This window comes from Odocoileus virginianus, chromosome 8, assembly GCF_023699985.2.
Source record: "Odocoileus virginianus isolate 20LAN1187 ecotype Illinois chromosome 8, Ovbor_1.2, whole genome shotgun sequence".
NCBI lineage: Eukaryota > Metazoa > Chordata > Mammalia > Artiodactyla > Cervidae > Odocoileus > Odocoileus virginianus.
In genome coordinates, this window is record NC_069681.1 from 70,336,633 (window position 1) to 70,352,330 (window position 15,698).

General features: G+C 51.8%; 1 protein-coding gene and 1 long non-coding RNA gene across 2 annotated transcripts; one reads left to right on the forward strand and one right to left on the reverse strand.

The window, feature by feature from the left end:
- Positions 1-1,455: 1,455 nt before the first annotated feature.
- Positions 1,456-6,295, reverse strand: GJB2 (gap junction protein beta 2). The gene is made up of 2 exons (XM_020900418.2): positions 5,999-6,295; positions 1,456-3,245 (listed from the first exon to the last, which is right to left on the reverse strand). Exon 2 carries the CDS (start codon positions 3,221-3,223, stop codon positions 2,543-2,545), a length of 681 nt encoding a protein of 226 aa, XP_020756077.1. The 5' UTR covers positions 3,224-3,245; positions 5,999-6,295; the 3' UTR covers positions 1,456-2,542.
- On the forward strand, positions 5,347-15,128 carry LOC139036343 (uncharacterized). Its single transcript, XR_011489083.1, has 2 exons — positions 5,347-5,819; positions 14,799-15,128. It is a non-coding gene; the product is annotated as an uncharacterized lncRNA (long non-coding RNA).
- Positions 15,129-15,698: the final 570 nt, after the last annotated feature.

The window sequence follows — 15,698 nt, forward strand, 5'->3', positions numbered from 1 at the left end:
GGAAAAGTGACTGCTTTCTGTCCTTCAAAACCCATCAACAAACTGTATGGGCTTCCCAGGTGGCTCAGTGGTAAAGAATCTGCCTGGTAACGGGCAGGAAATGTGGATTCAAGCCCTGGGTCGGAAAGATCCCCAGGAGAAGGAAATGGCCACCCACTCCAGTATTCTTGCCTGGAGAATCTCATGGACAGAGGAGCCTGGCAGGCTACATTCCAGGGGGTCACAAAGAGTTGGACATGTCTTAGAGACTAAGCAACAACAAAGGAGCGCATGGTTCCCCATAAACACACTTGTAATTACCAATATGTAAAGTGCTTTCAGGTCCCTGGATGAGGTCTCCGACCACCTTGGGTGTTTCTGGCATCCTAGGAGTGCGCTGGGCATCAGGCTACATTCATGGACTGGTAGGTGCTCCCGGAACAGAAGACAGGTGATAACACCAGTTTGGTTGCACACAAATGGACATGAAACCCCATAGAAAACCCCATAGAAAAGACACCTGATTGAATTTTTCTCATGCCTCAGCCAACTTTGACTGTGAATAACATTTTAACATCTTTGAATGATTCTTCTAGGAGCCAACCTGGTCACATGACCCCAGCTTAGCGTCCTCCAAGTGGCAAAGCCTGTCCACACCTATTCTGTGCATGTTTCTCAGGAACCCGCTAGTGGTGAGCACGGGGCAGGAATAACCCTTTTTTCTCCTTTCCCGACTGTCCTTCTGGTGACACAGGCTTTTCCATAACTGGGGCGGAAGGATCCCAGAGTCTCAGACAGACACAGTGGTAACTTACCCATTTAGTGTTATAAAATTTTCACATACTTTTACAAAACCAGCTATAGATGAAATTAAAAGCTACTGTTCTATCTATTAAAAGGGCTTCCCAGGTGGTGCTAGAGGTAAAGAACTTGCCTGCCAACACAGGAGACATGAGATTCAGGTTGCACACCCCTGGGTCGGGAAGATCCCTGGAGGAGGGCATGACAACCCACTCCAGTGTTCTTGCCTAGAGAATCCCTTGGACAGAGGATCTTGGAGGGCTATAGTCCATGGGGTCGCAAAGAGTTGGATGTGACTGAAGCTACTTAGCACACATTCTGTAATAGATTTTAAATAACCATTATATGAATCAATTATATTTTAATATTTAAATGGTATATGAGATGTTACAAAATTATTTTAATTACAAGTATGTAATTAAAACTATTATGTATTATTAGAAAATGTTTTTATAAAGCTATTCTTGGCAACAGAAAAGTATTTACTCTCACTGCAGTATACTGAGTACCATTTTTTTTAAACCATGTCAAGCATCATGAAAACATTAGGATTCTGTCTGTCTTATAGAACTGCTAAATAGTTATCTAAACCCTAGTTTCTACTTTTTAAAAAATGTCTATTAAATCTATTTTCACTTTAAAAGCCTCGATGCTGAAAAGGGAAGTGAACAAACCTTTGAAGTAGATGAAACTCATTTTTATTTGTCAGAATTGAGAGTCTAGTTTTTACACCTCTTTTTTAGAAATATTTGCTGCCCCTTACCCCTCAATTTGTCATTTTCTTCTGCACCATTAAATCATACTGTGGCAATAAAATAATCCCAAGCAACCTCTGTAAGTCAGCATTCTTCCTGTGGGAGTGGAAAAGGCACCATCGTAAGGAAGCTCAGGGTGTCTTGAACCACCCCACCATTGGTAGTAACTCATGGTACATAAAGTCTGTATTCCTCATGCAAAATCACATCTAAGCTTTTGAAAGGAGGCAGTTTGCTATTAGAAGCCGTCACCAAGGGCTGCTAGTTTGTTTCACTGAGGGAAGCTAAAATGCGTCCCTGTAGCACACACCACACGTCACACAACAGACAGCCTCTTGGGGGCAGTGCAAACCACTCACACCTGAAAGGCCATAGTTAAATTCAACAAGAGCATCTAATTATACCCCGTTTACATATCATAATCTGAGCCTTTGAAATAAGAGGAACCTATAATGAATGGTTCCTTGCAGATCAAAAGAACACGTCATATTTTAAATTTTCACTTAAAAAACGTGTAACAGAGTTTGAAGCATTAGGGAGCGCGTCCACTGTTGAAGACTGAAACGTCAAAGCAAATAAAAGAACCAAGATTCTCTGTGTTCACCTTTAATGCAGGGGAAATGGCAAAGAGAGCCCTAATTGGATCAACCAGACCCTGTGCTTTTCAGGCCCTGGCGTTTCTCTCCTTTCCTCAAAGAAATGGAGACAAACGCCATGTCCTTTGTCTAAATAGGCATGGCCACCCGGGCCAGCTCGGCCCCACAAAGACCGATTTCAGAGAAAAGTGGCAGAGGCTCTGAGTCTGCCTTCAATGGGACACTTGCAGGGGTGGGGTGGGGGACACAGCCTCTAGAGGCATCTGGGGTTGCATGTGCGATCTACCGGGGAGGGGGTCAAAGGTGGTCCTGAAGTCGAGCTGTACCCGGGGCGGGGGGGCCAGCTGACTGTGCCTCTTGGCTGAGCACAGATCACACTCCTCTTTTATCTAAACCTGGCAACCACTATGGTTACACTGGTTTTTTGGACTTTCCGGAACAAAATCGAATCAGCAAGTAACACAGCTCAGTGACATTGAGCAGGATGCAAATTCCAGACACTGCGATCATGAAGACTGTGAAGACGGTCTTCTCCGTGGGCCTGGACACGAAGCAGTCCACCGTGTTGGGGCAGGGCCAGGCATTGCACTTCACTAGGCGCTGCATGGCGAAGCCATCATACATCACGTAGAAGACGTACATGAAGGCAGCCTCGAAGATGACGCGGAAGAAGATGCTGCCCGTGTAGGTCCACCACAGAGACCCCTCGATCCGGACCTTCTGCTTCTTGATTTCTTCGATGTCCTTGAACTCGGTCTTTATCTCTCCCCTGATGAACTTGCGCTTCTTCTCGTGCCTGTAGTAGGCCACGTGCATGGCCACCAGCAGGGCGGGCGTGGACACGAAGATGAGCTGCAGTGCCCAGAGCCGGATGTGCGAGATGGGGAAGTAGTGGTCGTAGCACACGTTCTTGCAGCCGGGCTGCAGAGTGTTGCACACGAAGTCGGCCTGCTCGTCCCCCCAGACCTCCTTGGCGGCCACCACCAAGATCATGATTCGGAAGATGAAGAGGACCGTCAGCCAGATCTTGCCGATGCTGGTAGAGTGCTTGTTCACACCCCCCAGGATCGTCTGCAGTCCGCTCCAGTCCATTGTCTCGTTTGGGTGGCTTGTGCTGGAAAAGACAGAGTGACACAGCGTGACACGGGGTGAGCATGTGGGACCGGCTTGGGGAGGCTCAGGGGGGCTAGCCCATGAGCACCAGCCATCTCAAAGGGCCAGTTCTTACACAGCCTCCCTCAACAAGGGGAAACAAGAGCAATCAGGCTTGCCATGGGGTTTGCTGGGCAGCAGGCAGTCCATTGTGGATGCGTTCTCTGTTCTCTAGTAAAGAGGGGTGTACTCACCCCAGTAATGTACCCAGCCTTCAGCACAATCAACTCGTGGGGTGGGGAGGGAGCACCCCAGCAAACGTGCCCACTGACCCAGGGCCCTGGGTATGCTGACACCCCCTGTTCGGGTGTCCCAACCCTCCAGTGGCATTCAGCACTCCCAAGTGTTTGCTGGCCTCTAGCTCTGGATGGTAGTCTGGGCTCGTGCCTGCCTGGGCCGACCTCGCCTTCAAGGCCAAGTGGCCATGTCTTCCCACAGCAACTCCTTTCTTAAAGTATTTCAGTTTTCCGGACATGGGATGCAGTGGCGAAATGACTGTCCCCAAGGGTAAAATACATGTTAAACATTTCCCATTGGGCTTCACTTCCTTTTCCTGTACAAAAGGGAGCTGGTTAGAAACGATCCTTCCTCAGAGAAGAGCCAGTGTGTGCCTGGGTTTCTGTGTGCGCCCTGTGTGTGGGCTGGGGTCCTCGTTGTCCTGATGGACTGACCAATCAGTCAGTACTTGAATTTGAAAACTGTTCAGATGGTGTATTTTTATTGTGGCTATGGTTTTAATTTAGAAGTGCTTCTAAAGAGGTGCATCCTAAGAAAATAAATGAAAGCTTAACTCAGTGAATCCCCAGGGACTGGCCGTCACAGGCATCCTCATGGTATTGAGGGTCAATGTGGATGCTGCTGGGTGACGTGCTGCCCGCTGGAGGGGACCTGGGGAGCCCGGGCATTCGCTCCAGGAGCTGGTGGCCTTCTCATCACAGGGTATGAACTGTTTTCATTTACGTGCAGTCACACCCATCTGTCTCAATCAAGCCTCTTATAACAAGGCTCCACCCTCCACAATCTGATGAGTAATCTGTGTCTACACTCTCCGTACTGGTTCTCAGTGCTTCTTCTTGCCTAAAAGCTTAGTGTTCTTATTCTGAGCAAGTCGGGTCCTGTTTCCTGCTGGACTTCCCAAGCAGCCAGGGTCAGCAGCGGGGGGCGGGAGGGGGTAGAGTGATCACCTCGCTGCCTATGGGGCACTGCTTGGGGCACCCAGGCCTGGCTGAAACCATCCATGGCCACTTCAGAGGAGGCAGCCTAGACACGAGAAAGTCAGGACAGGAGAGCTACGAGCGCTGAGACACTTGGGCAGCTCGGCTTGAAAGAGGGAAACGTCACCTGGAAAAGGCTCAGCCCTGACCCTGAACACAGATGGCCTGTGGGCCTTAGGTCCCTCTGAGCTGGCCCGTCCTGGCCGGCAGCGTGACCACCATCCCTGTGAAATCAGACCCTCCACTTCTCTGCCTTAATTACCAAGTGCCAATAGGACCTCTCTGAAACAGCCCGTCTGACTTGTATCAGTGCAACTGGCTAAAGATTCGGGGTGGAGTGGGTGCCAGCCCAGGACCCACACTCCTCTAACCAGTCAACCAGCGGCTGATGTTCAGAAAACACGGTGGGAAGTAAACCCTCCATCCTTGTACTTCTGTAAAATCTCTTGGTTGGGCGGCAGCTTCTTGTCCAAAGATCCTTGAGGCAGAGGAGCTAATTAAAGTTTGACCCCCATGGGACAGGGTGACAGGAGAGGAGGGCTGGCCAGGTGACCTGGCTGGAGGAAAGCATTCTCAAATTCATCCCGGCGCTGACCCCTGCCCTTCCTGACCTGCCCACACCACCTGCCCAGTGGGTGAAGGGGCGACCTTCGGGGGGTGGGGGGCGCTGCTGGGTGAGGCGCAGGTTGTAGAAAGGTCACCAGGAGTCCTTCACTCGTTAATTCCTGAACCCTCACGTTTTGGGTGGTGGCCCTTGTCTCCACAGACCCCGCCCCCGACTCAAAGGGCGGATGGGGACGCGGCTGTCACCGCATCTAGAGATGGGGGGCGCGGGGGTCAGATCTCAGGACTCGGGAAGACTGTGAGGCCTGGGCCCCGGCCGGCGGGGGACACCCCGAAGCACTGCTCCCCGTGTGTAACCGGCGCCCTGAAAGTCGCCCCCACTACTGCGCCTGGAAGCCCCGCTCGGAACTCGAGCTCGGGGAGGGAAAGAGGCCATGCCGGCCGCTGGGCTCTCGCTCGACCGCGGAAGGTCAGCTTCCTGCAGGTTGAGCTTCCGCTTCACGCCCGAGACCGCGTTTTCTTTCTGAGCGAAACCTCCGGCGACGGGAGGCTCCGGGTGAAGAGCCCGGCGGCCGCGCCAGCCTTTCCGGAGGAGCCGCGAACACTCCCGGCGAGCGCGCGCACCTGTCCGCCCCCGGCCCCGCTCCCTCTCGACCGCGCGCTGCGCACCAGACTCAGCCCGAGGAGCTCCGGCCACGGGTTCGCGATCGCCTCTCGCCCGGCGCCGCTGTAGCCACTGCCCCGGGCGCGGGACCTCGGTGCGCGCCGGGTGCAGCCTGGGGACCCGGGTCCCACCCCGCTGGGTTCCAGAGTCCCTGGCGGTCCCGGGGTCCCTCTCCGAGGGGTCCCACAACCCCTGGCGGCCCCGGGGGTCTCTCCCCGAGGGGTCCCACAGCCCTCTGCCTTTCGGGGCAGCCGAGAGTGGGCGCGGCCTTACCGCTGGGAGCGGGACGCACGAGCGGAACGCGCGGCGGCTGCAAGGGAGTAGCGGGAATCGCGGGGGTCTCGGGGGCGGCGGGGGCGCCGCTACAGCCTGAGTCCGGAGAGCGCGGCGCGCGGGGCGCTCGGGCCTTCGACACCTGTCTGACCGGCGGCGCCTTTTAACCGCGCCCCGCACCCCGCCTCCTCCTGGGAGCTGTTGAGAAAGTCCGGAGGGGGCGGCTCCTCGGCGTCCGGCCGCCCCCAGCGCCGAGGGGCGGGGCGCGCCGCTGGGGGGTCCACGGCGCTTCCCCCGGCCCGAGCGCGGTGAGGCTGGGGTTACCGGCGTCTCGGGCGGTGGCCGGGGTGGGGGTGGGGGGGGGGGGCGGAGACGTGAAAGGTTTGGTGTCGTTGCTGTTACTGTGGTTTCTGCCTGGACTGGTCCTAGAGTGCTGTGGTGGTCAAAGCTCGGATTTAATTAATTAATGCAAAATAGTTGAAGAGAGAGTTCAGGCGCAGAGGGCCGTTAGCTCCGAGGCTCTGCGAGCGCGCAGGTGCCCGGGCCGCTTCCCTGCCGGGAATGTGGGTTCGCAGTGGGCGAGGAGGGGCAGTGCTGCGCCTGGCCGAGTGCCTGCTTGTTTCTCCCCCAAACTTCGCAGGCAGACTTAACAAACGTCTCCTTGAGTTCCCTGTGTGACTCGATCCCTCAACTATGCGCCGAAGGCGGGGGCTGGCGGTGGTGGGGAGACCCTGCGGGCGCACCCAGGCCTGCGCCCCAGCTAGGGTGCCCGGGGCCCTGCCGGTGTTCTCCGCCTCCCACGGCCGAGAAATCGCGAGGACGGTACCCAACTCGGGGTCGGGGGGCCGCCACGAATGAAGTCCCCAGACCCCTGCCCTGCCCACTCGCCGCGAAGGGGAGCGCGGCTGGGGTTTCTGGAGACGATCCTGGGAAGCCGGGCTCCTCTCCCGGAAGCCTGATCTCGGATTACAGGGTTCATTGTTCCCCTGTGGTTGGGTATTCTGAGGTCCGCAGAGAGAGCGGATGGAGAATTAAAATCGCAAGACTAGGCCGCATCTGGGGACCTGCGTCCAGCATGAGGAATGGGGGTGGGGGGGGCAGGATCTGGCTCCAGGATTCCCACAAAGAGGGCTGCCCCGAGGTGCGGGCGTGCTCGCTCCCACCACCGCTTTACTTGGGTCGTCTTTAAGTTGAGCAGAGATGATTCACCCTGACAGGGCAGATCTGGCCTTACAAATGAGTTTCCCATGAGTGCCAACACTGGCGTAAAGGTATTGACTTTTCCTTGTAAAATTTGTACCTTATCACCACGGGTCAGCTTGGGCCTTTCTTGCCTGGGGAACCTGACTTTGTCCCGCGGTCACCACCCCACCTTCCTGCCCCAGGTCTTAGTCCAGGAGGGAGTGTTCACGAACAGAGGAAGTCCAGGAAGGCCCATCTGAGAGATGTGCTGAATCGGCAGGTTGGAAATGACAGGCCAAAGGCGGGTGGCTGGGGGAAAGCTTGCTGCCCACCCGCAGCCTGGGGCCACCTTCAGGTGGTCAGGGGCAGCGCTCTATGGGGGTCTCACATTGGAGTGAAGGAAGGATCTGGCATCCTTGTAGAAAGCCAACTGGTAACGGTGGCTTACAGATTGAAAGTTGACTCGCTTTCTCCCACTGACAAATTTCTCCTGGCTTTTTGTGTATATAGCAAGATTGCAGGTTGCTGTTCAACACCCTTTCCTGTTTTCCCTGACTTATTCTCCTGATTTGCATAATGACCACGGTGTTGTTGGCTAATTGTATATCTAGCCACTCTGCGTTTTGGGTTTTATAGTTAGAATGCCTACAGCTCTTAACTCTTAATTACAACTCAGCACTTGATTTCCTTCTGTTTGTTCTGACTTTTGTTATTTTCTGTGTGTGGGTGCCTTCTTCCCAACCGGACTTGGATTCCAGTGGAGCAGGAAATCCCCTGGAGGTATTTCTGTGTCCCCCAGAGCAGAGAAGGGAGGAGGAAATGATTGAACAGGGTCTCAGGTCTGGACACGTGAAGTCACCGTCACATGAGCTTAGATGGATATGCACTTAGTAGATTACACCAGGGGTTAATCTTTTTTTCTTTATAAATCCTGTAATTATTCTGTGAACAGTACACTCATGTTGCTGCATTATTTTTGGTTAAAAGCATTACTGTGTTATACGTAAACATTGAAAATAAGCCTTCATTCTGTGACCCTGGGTTCAGGTCTTCGTTTTGAATATAACAGCCCCCGGAGAAGGCTGCCTGCCCCGACCCTGCCCTCTGCTCCAGCCTCCCCAGCCTGATGGGCACACCTCTCTGGCCTTGTCTACTGGGCACCAAGACGATAGAGGATAGGTTTGGAGTCTGATGGAGGTGCTTGGTGTCTCCGGGGCAGGGCTCAAATGAAGTTGATACGGAGGACTGGCCCTTTCCAGGGATGGCCAGGTCCTTCCTTACTGAGTAACTATTAATGACTAACTGGTGTGCACCTGTCACTTCATGGTGTCAGAGCTGCATTGATGAAGGATTTCATATACGTGCTTTGTAGCAAGCAGTCAAATCCCAGGTGTTCACAATTGAGCTGAACCTTTGTGCAATTGTCAGGTCTTAAAGGGAAATGCTATTGTGAAAAGCTCTTTGATATTTTAATTTGACAGTTCTATCAGTAAACCAAAAAAGTTGCTATTGGGCAAGAAATCAGTGTGAGACAAATATGTATTTCTTAACATATTGTAATGAATGATTGCCTGCCAGCTGCCTAATGGGGCAGCCCCTGGAACTTCCCCTGGGGAGGATGCTCTGAATGTACATAAAGAATGTGTCAGTGAAATTTCTGACTCACAAATCCTATGTGGGTGATATCAGAAATGCTCCAGACAAGAAGGGACTTGTGAGAGGTGGGCACCCTGCCTTAACTCTTGGCAGCTTGGGGGTCGCTGGATGTCTCTGAGCTATTGGTTATAAGCCATTCGCTATTGGCCTGCATGCACTTTCTTGACTTTGCTGTTGAAATATTAATCATATTAATAATTGGCAAAAAGGGAAAATTCAACCCTTAGATGGGCAGATATTAAGAAGCCCTGGAGTCTCTGTGTAATTAGTTAATAATGACTTACATATGATAATGTCATTTTAAAGCAGGAGTGGCCCTGGTGTGATCCTTTCACAGTTTTGTGGATAATTATCCCAGGAGAACAGCATCGCACTAAGATTTATCTCTGCACCATATTTATTGACCTACACCTTCACTTGTGCATCCTGAAAATTGTTAATGTCAAATAATTTGGGGGAAAAGAACAAACTGTTCCATCCCAAGTATGTAGAACAGAAAAAGACTTCAGATATCACTATTTAATTGCTTTCTTCACTTTCAAATTAAAGTCATAAAAATTCCATCTTCTGAGTTGCGGCTGAAACTGTTAAAGGCCTTTCTGGTTTCCTCACACTATTTTTGGGGGAGAGGGGTGCCCCCCACCACATGGCTTGTGTGATCTTAATTCCCTGACCAGGGATCAAACACAGGCCCTTGGCAGTGAGAACTCAGAGTCACTGGACCAGAAGGGAATTCCCCCTCACTCTATTCTTATGTTCATACGTAAACTATTTGGGGAAAGTTTGAATTGTTGGATGTGTTGGTTGCAAGGAAGTGGTAAACAAGTTGATTTCCTTGGCCTTACTGGATGGGCATATGCTCCTACTAGCAAATACACTGTGTAGTTCTTGTTTGCAAGTTCAGTTCGGTTCAGTTCAGTCATTCAGTCGTGTCCGACTCTTTGCGACCCCATGAACTGTAGCCTACCAGGCTCCTCAGTCAATGGGATTTTCCAGGCAAGAACACTGGGGTGGGTTCCATTTCCTTCTCCAGGGGATCTTCCTGACCCAGGCATCGAACCCAGGTCTCCTGCGTTGTAGGCAGACGCTTTACCGTCTGAGCTACCAGGGAAGCCCAAGCTGTGGAGAAATTACAAAGATGTTTCCAGATGTATTTGTGTCAAGAGCTTTTGTTGGTCAGAAATGAATACAAAGCTATAACTCCCCAGGCAAACTGGTAGGGGAAACTGACTTCTATTAAATATAAAAATTAAATTCTGTAAATTCTGGTGAGCTGGTCAAATGGAAACTCTGCACAACTCATAAAGGAACAAAAGAGAGTTGTACATTTTAGTTGTGTTAGGACAATATTGTGTTATATATCATCTTGAAGAGGTTCCTAACTTAGAATAAGTTAGGATCTAGTAAATACATTGGCTTTCCTGGTGGTGCTAGTGGTAAAGAACCCATCTACCAATGCAGGAGACCTAAGAGATGCAGGTTCGATCCCTGGGTCAGGAAGATCCCCTGGAGGGGGGCATGGCAACTATTCTTGTCTGGGAAATCCCATGACCAGAGGAGACTGGAAGCTATGGTCCATAGGGTTGCAAAGAGTCAAACAGGACTGAAGTGACTTACCACACAGCACACACACACAGCACCCTGGTGGCTCAGGGCAGGCCACCTGGTTTGATCCCTGGGTCAGGAAGAACTCCTAGAGAAGGGCATGGCAACTCACTGCAGTATTCTTGCCTGGGAAATTCCATGGACACAGGAGCCTGCTGGGCTACAGTCCATGGGGTCTCAAAGAGTTGGACAAAATTGAGCAACTAACATTTTATTATGGATTGCTTTAGTTTAAAAAAAAAAAAAGGAGAGAGATAGGTTCGATAAAGGGCAGCAGAGCAATGAGTCCCTGTGTGAATTGAGTTTGCTGGACGCTGGCAGATTTTTGTGAAATGCTCGTGTGGACTGTTCTGGTTTAAATCTGATGCTATCTGGAGTCCTCTGGTTCCAGGTCAGTCTTACACCAGGCGGCTATCTGTTCTCTGGTTGAAAGCCCTCTTTGGGAAATGGACATGGAGTCTTTGATATTAGAATTTTCAGAACTGGGTTTGTCCGTTAGCCACCCATATAAACCTCTCCTTGAACTGTTTCAGAGCCTTTCTACTTTGGGGGAAGAAGCACATAGTGGTGTATTGAGTTCTTTGATTTCATCTCATTTTTGCAAAATCGCTGTGCAGGGAAAAAGGCACTTGCAACACCCAGAGTGCCCAGTAGATGGCACTAGGAGGACTCGACCAGGGGACACGGAGGATCCAGGGCTAAAGAGTATCTTTTTTTAAGTCTAGCATTGCTGTGATGAGCTCCTCAACAGGCTGGGAAACAAATGTCTTTCTTTTTTTTCCACAATGGAATGAAATAGAATAGGAAAAATCAGAACATGGTGCCCTTAATAAGAGTTAAGTCATATTTCAGGCAGTGTTTGTTTCATGTGTGTTTTCATATTCACACGTGTGCTGGCTCCAGGGTAAAATGTACCTGCTGCTGTAGATTCATCATTCCCAGGGTGACAGGAGAGTCCCTGTGGCCTCAGGGGAAGCGGTGCCACAGCAGGAGAGACCCACAGGCCCCGAACTCGGCCGCCTGCTCTCCTGGGCCTCCTCTGAGCTTGGCTCCCAGGGGCTGAAGACCCCGCTCAGGCTGGGACGGGACCGCCTCCATCAGACTTGTTTCCCCAGGGCTCCTCTCTGGTCTGAGGACGTAGGTTCTAGGGGTGGAGGAGAAGCAGCAGCACCATTTGATCAAATCTTTTATGAACTTAATAAAATTATTTGTCTAAAAAAGGACCCACATATAATGCTCTGGTATCCAGCATGCTCAGGAGTCACAGGTCAGCTATTTCAGTGGATCACGTATTTAATGTCAAAAGTGTGGGTTGGATTACGGTGCTGTGGGAAAGAGGAGAGATAAATATACAGCTTTTCATTGTTTTTTTGTGGCCTTTGATCCGTGGTGGTGGTGCTTGGACTCCCTCTCCTTAGTGATGCTCCGTCTGTTTGGTGGGTGGTAAGTGGAGATGCTGTGGGTCAGCCTGGAGGATCTGAGCGTCATCATCTCAATCACCGTCTGGTGGGAAACACCCGTCTTTCCTCACAGGCTCCATGACATTGCACACAAGATTATTAGGTTGCTACGCTTTGGAACAACATTGTCCCTGCCTGCAGTTTACCAAAGGAAAAGGTAGACTATTGCAGAGGTAGTGGATCTGAACCACTAACTAGGTTGTGTGACTGACATACAGAATGCACAGACACAAAGGAAAGACTCCCTGGGTATAATCCAGCGCGAACGAGTGAGCCACTGATGTGTGGCTGGATTTCCTGAACTGCGCTCAATGCTTTAGGTTTACTTCATCACATAACTCCAAGAGAGTATTTCTAGTCCAGCCCAGCACCCAGCTTGCAGGAGAAGCTAGAGAAATTAGAGTCCCCCTGGGTTTAAAGGGATTCGATTTGATAAAGGAGGGAGTAAGTGTTGGGGAAGAGACAGCTTCGGGAGACATCTGCCTCCATCCTCGAGTGAAGATGTGGTCCAGGCATCCACTGTGGTTGAAACTGCGGCTCCAGGCTCACCTGCCACCAGGCCCCAGCTCTGGCCCTGCCAGAGCCACAGCCCCCTGACCCAGGGCAAACTGGGACGACGGGCTGTCACCGCGTGATGGACTTGGCTCCTGACCTCCTGCCTGTGTTGGGGAAGATAAGGAGAACCCTTTGAAAGGGAGGAGAAAGCAGATAGCGGTCAGAGAACAAAGCAAAGGAGCTGGCAGGAAAGGGCGGCTGAGGTCCGGTTCCGAGGAATGAAGAAGGACAGCAGGTCCCCAAGAGCGCTTCTCAGCAGCTTTAGTGTCGTTTCATCTGCGCAGAGAATGAGGGCCCGGCCGCCCGCAGGGTGTGTGCTGTGTGACCACACCGGAACCCTCCCAGGGCAGGGACGGGACAGCCTAGACACTCCCCACAAGTGGGACTGGCCGCTGAAGCCACTGGGAGGACAGACTTATGTTCTGTCCATGGGGCTGCAAAGGGAAGAGTCAGGCCCTTGGATGGGTGTAGGTTTTATCATCCTGCCGTGAACATGACATTTCCAGAGTGCCAGGGTCTCAGAGGTATGGAATGCAACTGTTTCTGAAATCGTTCCTGCCTGAAATTCCACGTGTCTGTGAGTCTAGCATGAGGCTCCCTGTGCAGGGGAGGTGGGAATGCAGGAGCCCCCACCCTAGGCTGGCTGAACTTGACCCCGGAGTGACCCTGGGACAGGCGCTATGAATGACACTGAGATCTGACTGTTCTGTGGGAAGGTGGAACCAGGTTGACGCATAAAAACCAGCTCAAGAGTTTGTTAAACATACAGATTCCCGGGCTGTGGGGCTGGACAGGGTGTCCCAGTAGATGTGGGAACCATGGTCTGTGATCCACATTAGTTTGTCCTCACGGTTTTGTGACTGAGCTCGGCACTGTTTTGACAGACGTGCTTCAGAGAAACTCGGATCCTGACCCTGCGATGTCCACTCTGCCTGAGTGGTGTCTGCCTCTTGTTTGGATCAGAACCATGGCGTCCGGGGCGAAGACACGATGGGATAAAGACCCAGACCCCAGCGTCTGGTGAGGAGGAGCCTGGCATGTGGCCAGGATCATCTCTGTGGTGTGAGCACTGAACACAGACGTTGGCTCCTGACGACTGCTGGGCGCCCCTGCCCCCAGAACAGAATCCGGGCCATTCCGGGTCCTTTCGGGGCTGAAGTTCATCCAAAAAAAAATAATTCCATTCTTGACTTAGGCCTTCTTCTTTCTGAACATCAACACTGTCTCCAGTTGTAGTCATATGTTTTGGGTAGAAACTAATCTCTTAGCTAATGAGGTGAATAAGGGTAACCACATACAAAGAAACGTCACTTACAGCTGAGTGCTAACTACATTTTAAACCACCTTAACCCCGACTGCAAGTATGATAGCAGAAAAGCTAGAAATAAATTATTTTCATGTCTGTCTAATAAATCACACCCAGAAATGATTTAGGTTAACAAGAAGCTTCACGTTTCTGAGGTTGATTAATGATGGAGCCTCTGAGGTCTGCAGTGTTATCTTTACAAAGACTCTTGGCTTTGGTTTCACTGTTACTTTAGTTCCTCACGGTGGAGAGTTTCCTGCTGTGCTCTGACATCTGAATGGCTCCAAGGCGTTCTGTCACTTCTTTGATGTCCCCTCTGACAGTGACCTGAAAAGGTCTTGGGTGGCCATGTCCGCAAATAGGTGTCCTGGGTGCTGAGGCAGCCTCGGGTGTGAGGTCTTCTCTGGGACCTCGGTCCCCCTCGGGAGGGCGGGGGTCGAGCTCCCCACAGCCCCGTCCCCAAACTGGGAAGAGAGGGTTGTGAGCAAGACCCCAGCGGATCGCACACACACACCCGCCGTTGCTCGTGCTCGATGCTAGCGTTCGTGCTTGGTACTTGGTGCTTGTGCTCATTGCTTGGTGCTCGGTGCTCGTGCTCAGCACCCAGCGCCCAGTGCCAGGGCTTGCGCTGTGAAGGGCTGTGTCTTGGGGGCACAGGGAACAGGATTGGCTCTGCCCTGCACAGAGCCCCCACCCTAGCGGAGAAGCAAGGACCCTAGAGCACGAAGCCCACAGTGACCCTGGGGTGGGGGGCATCCTGGGAAGAAGACTGCACTAGTGGAGGAGGACAGACGGGAGGAGGGAGCTGGCAGGATGCCTGGGAGGTGGGGGGTGGGGGGTGGAGGGTGAGGGGTGGGGGCCGAGGGAAGGATGAGGAGTGGAGAGGGTGAGGGGGTGGGGACTGAGGGGTGCTGAGGGAGGGGTGGGGGTGGCATCAATGCCCCTCAGGGATGCTCCATATGGGAGCATCGAGACCCCAGTGAGAGAGACTCTGGAATAACCCCAGTGTCACGTCGACTCTTGGTTTATATTGTAGAAAACACGAGGATGGAAGACCGTGTACACCACCATGAATATGCAATCCGCAAAGTCCAGCCTGTGAGAAACTGTGGGAGACAAATGACCCAGATTCTGAGGAAAAAAAACTCTCAGGAGAACAGAAGGGGAGAGAAACGAGCAGCATAAAGAGGCCCAGGAACTAGCTGCTGCCCGGGCTTCAGTGATTCCCGGTCGGCTGCTGTTTCAAAAGGGAATTTTCACTTCCGGAAGGATGCATGATGTACTTTTCCTATTCTTCTAGCCAAGTAAAACTTAAATCCTGGAAATCAGATAAAAAATAAATGCACTTTACTCAAAAAAAAAAAAAGCAATAGCTGTTAAATGCTGGTGAGAAGTCCAGGCAGGCCCTGGCCTGTGGTCCTGGGAAGGGCAGGCAACAGCCTGGCTGAGGGTGGGTCAGTGTGAAGTGTTATGGTGGCTCAGCTGGGGCCTAGCCTGGGGTGATGAGGCCAGGGGGGCAATGAGGGCAGGGGGTCAATGGCTGGGCAGGGGGTCAATGGCCGGGCAAGTGACAGCCTGAGGGAGGAGGTTGCAGGAGTGGGAGTGGGTTTGGAGTTGGTCAGTGGGCTCATGAAAAGTGCACGTCACAGAAGAGTTGTCTGCTGTCTCTAGGAATTCCCCAGTGCGGGGAGGGGCCGTCTCCCCGGTGATAGGGAGGCCACAGGCACCAAAACATCAGAAGGAAAAGGTGGGCTTAATACAGGGCTACTGAAAAATCTCAGCACATTTAAAATAATTGAAATGGTAGAGTGTGTTCTCTGATCACAGTGTAATCAAAGTGTAAATCAACAATTATTAATCAATAAAAAATGGAAAGAAAGAAAAGAGAAAAATCTCTGAACACTTGGAAACTAAAATGCTCTTCTAAATAAACCAT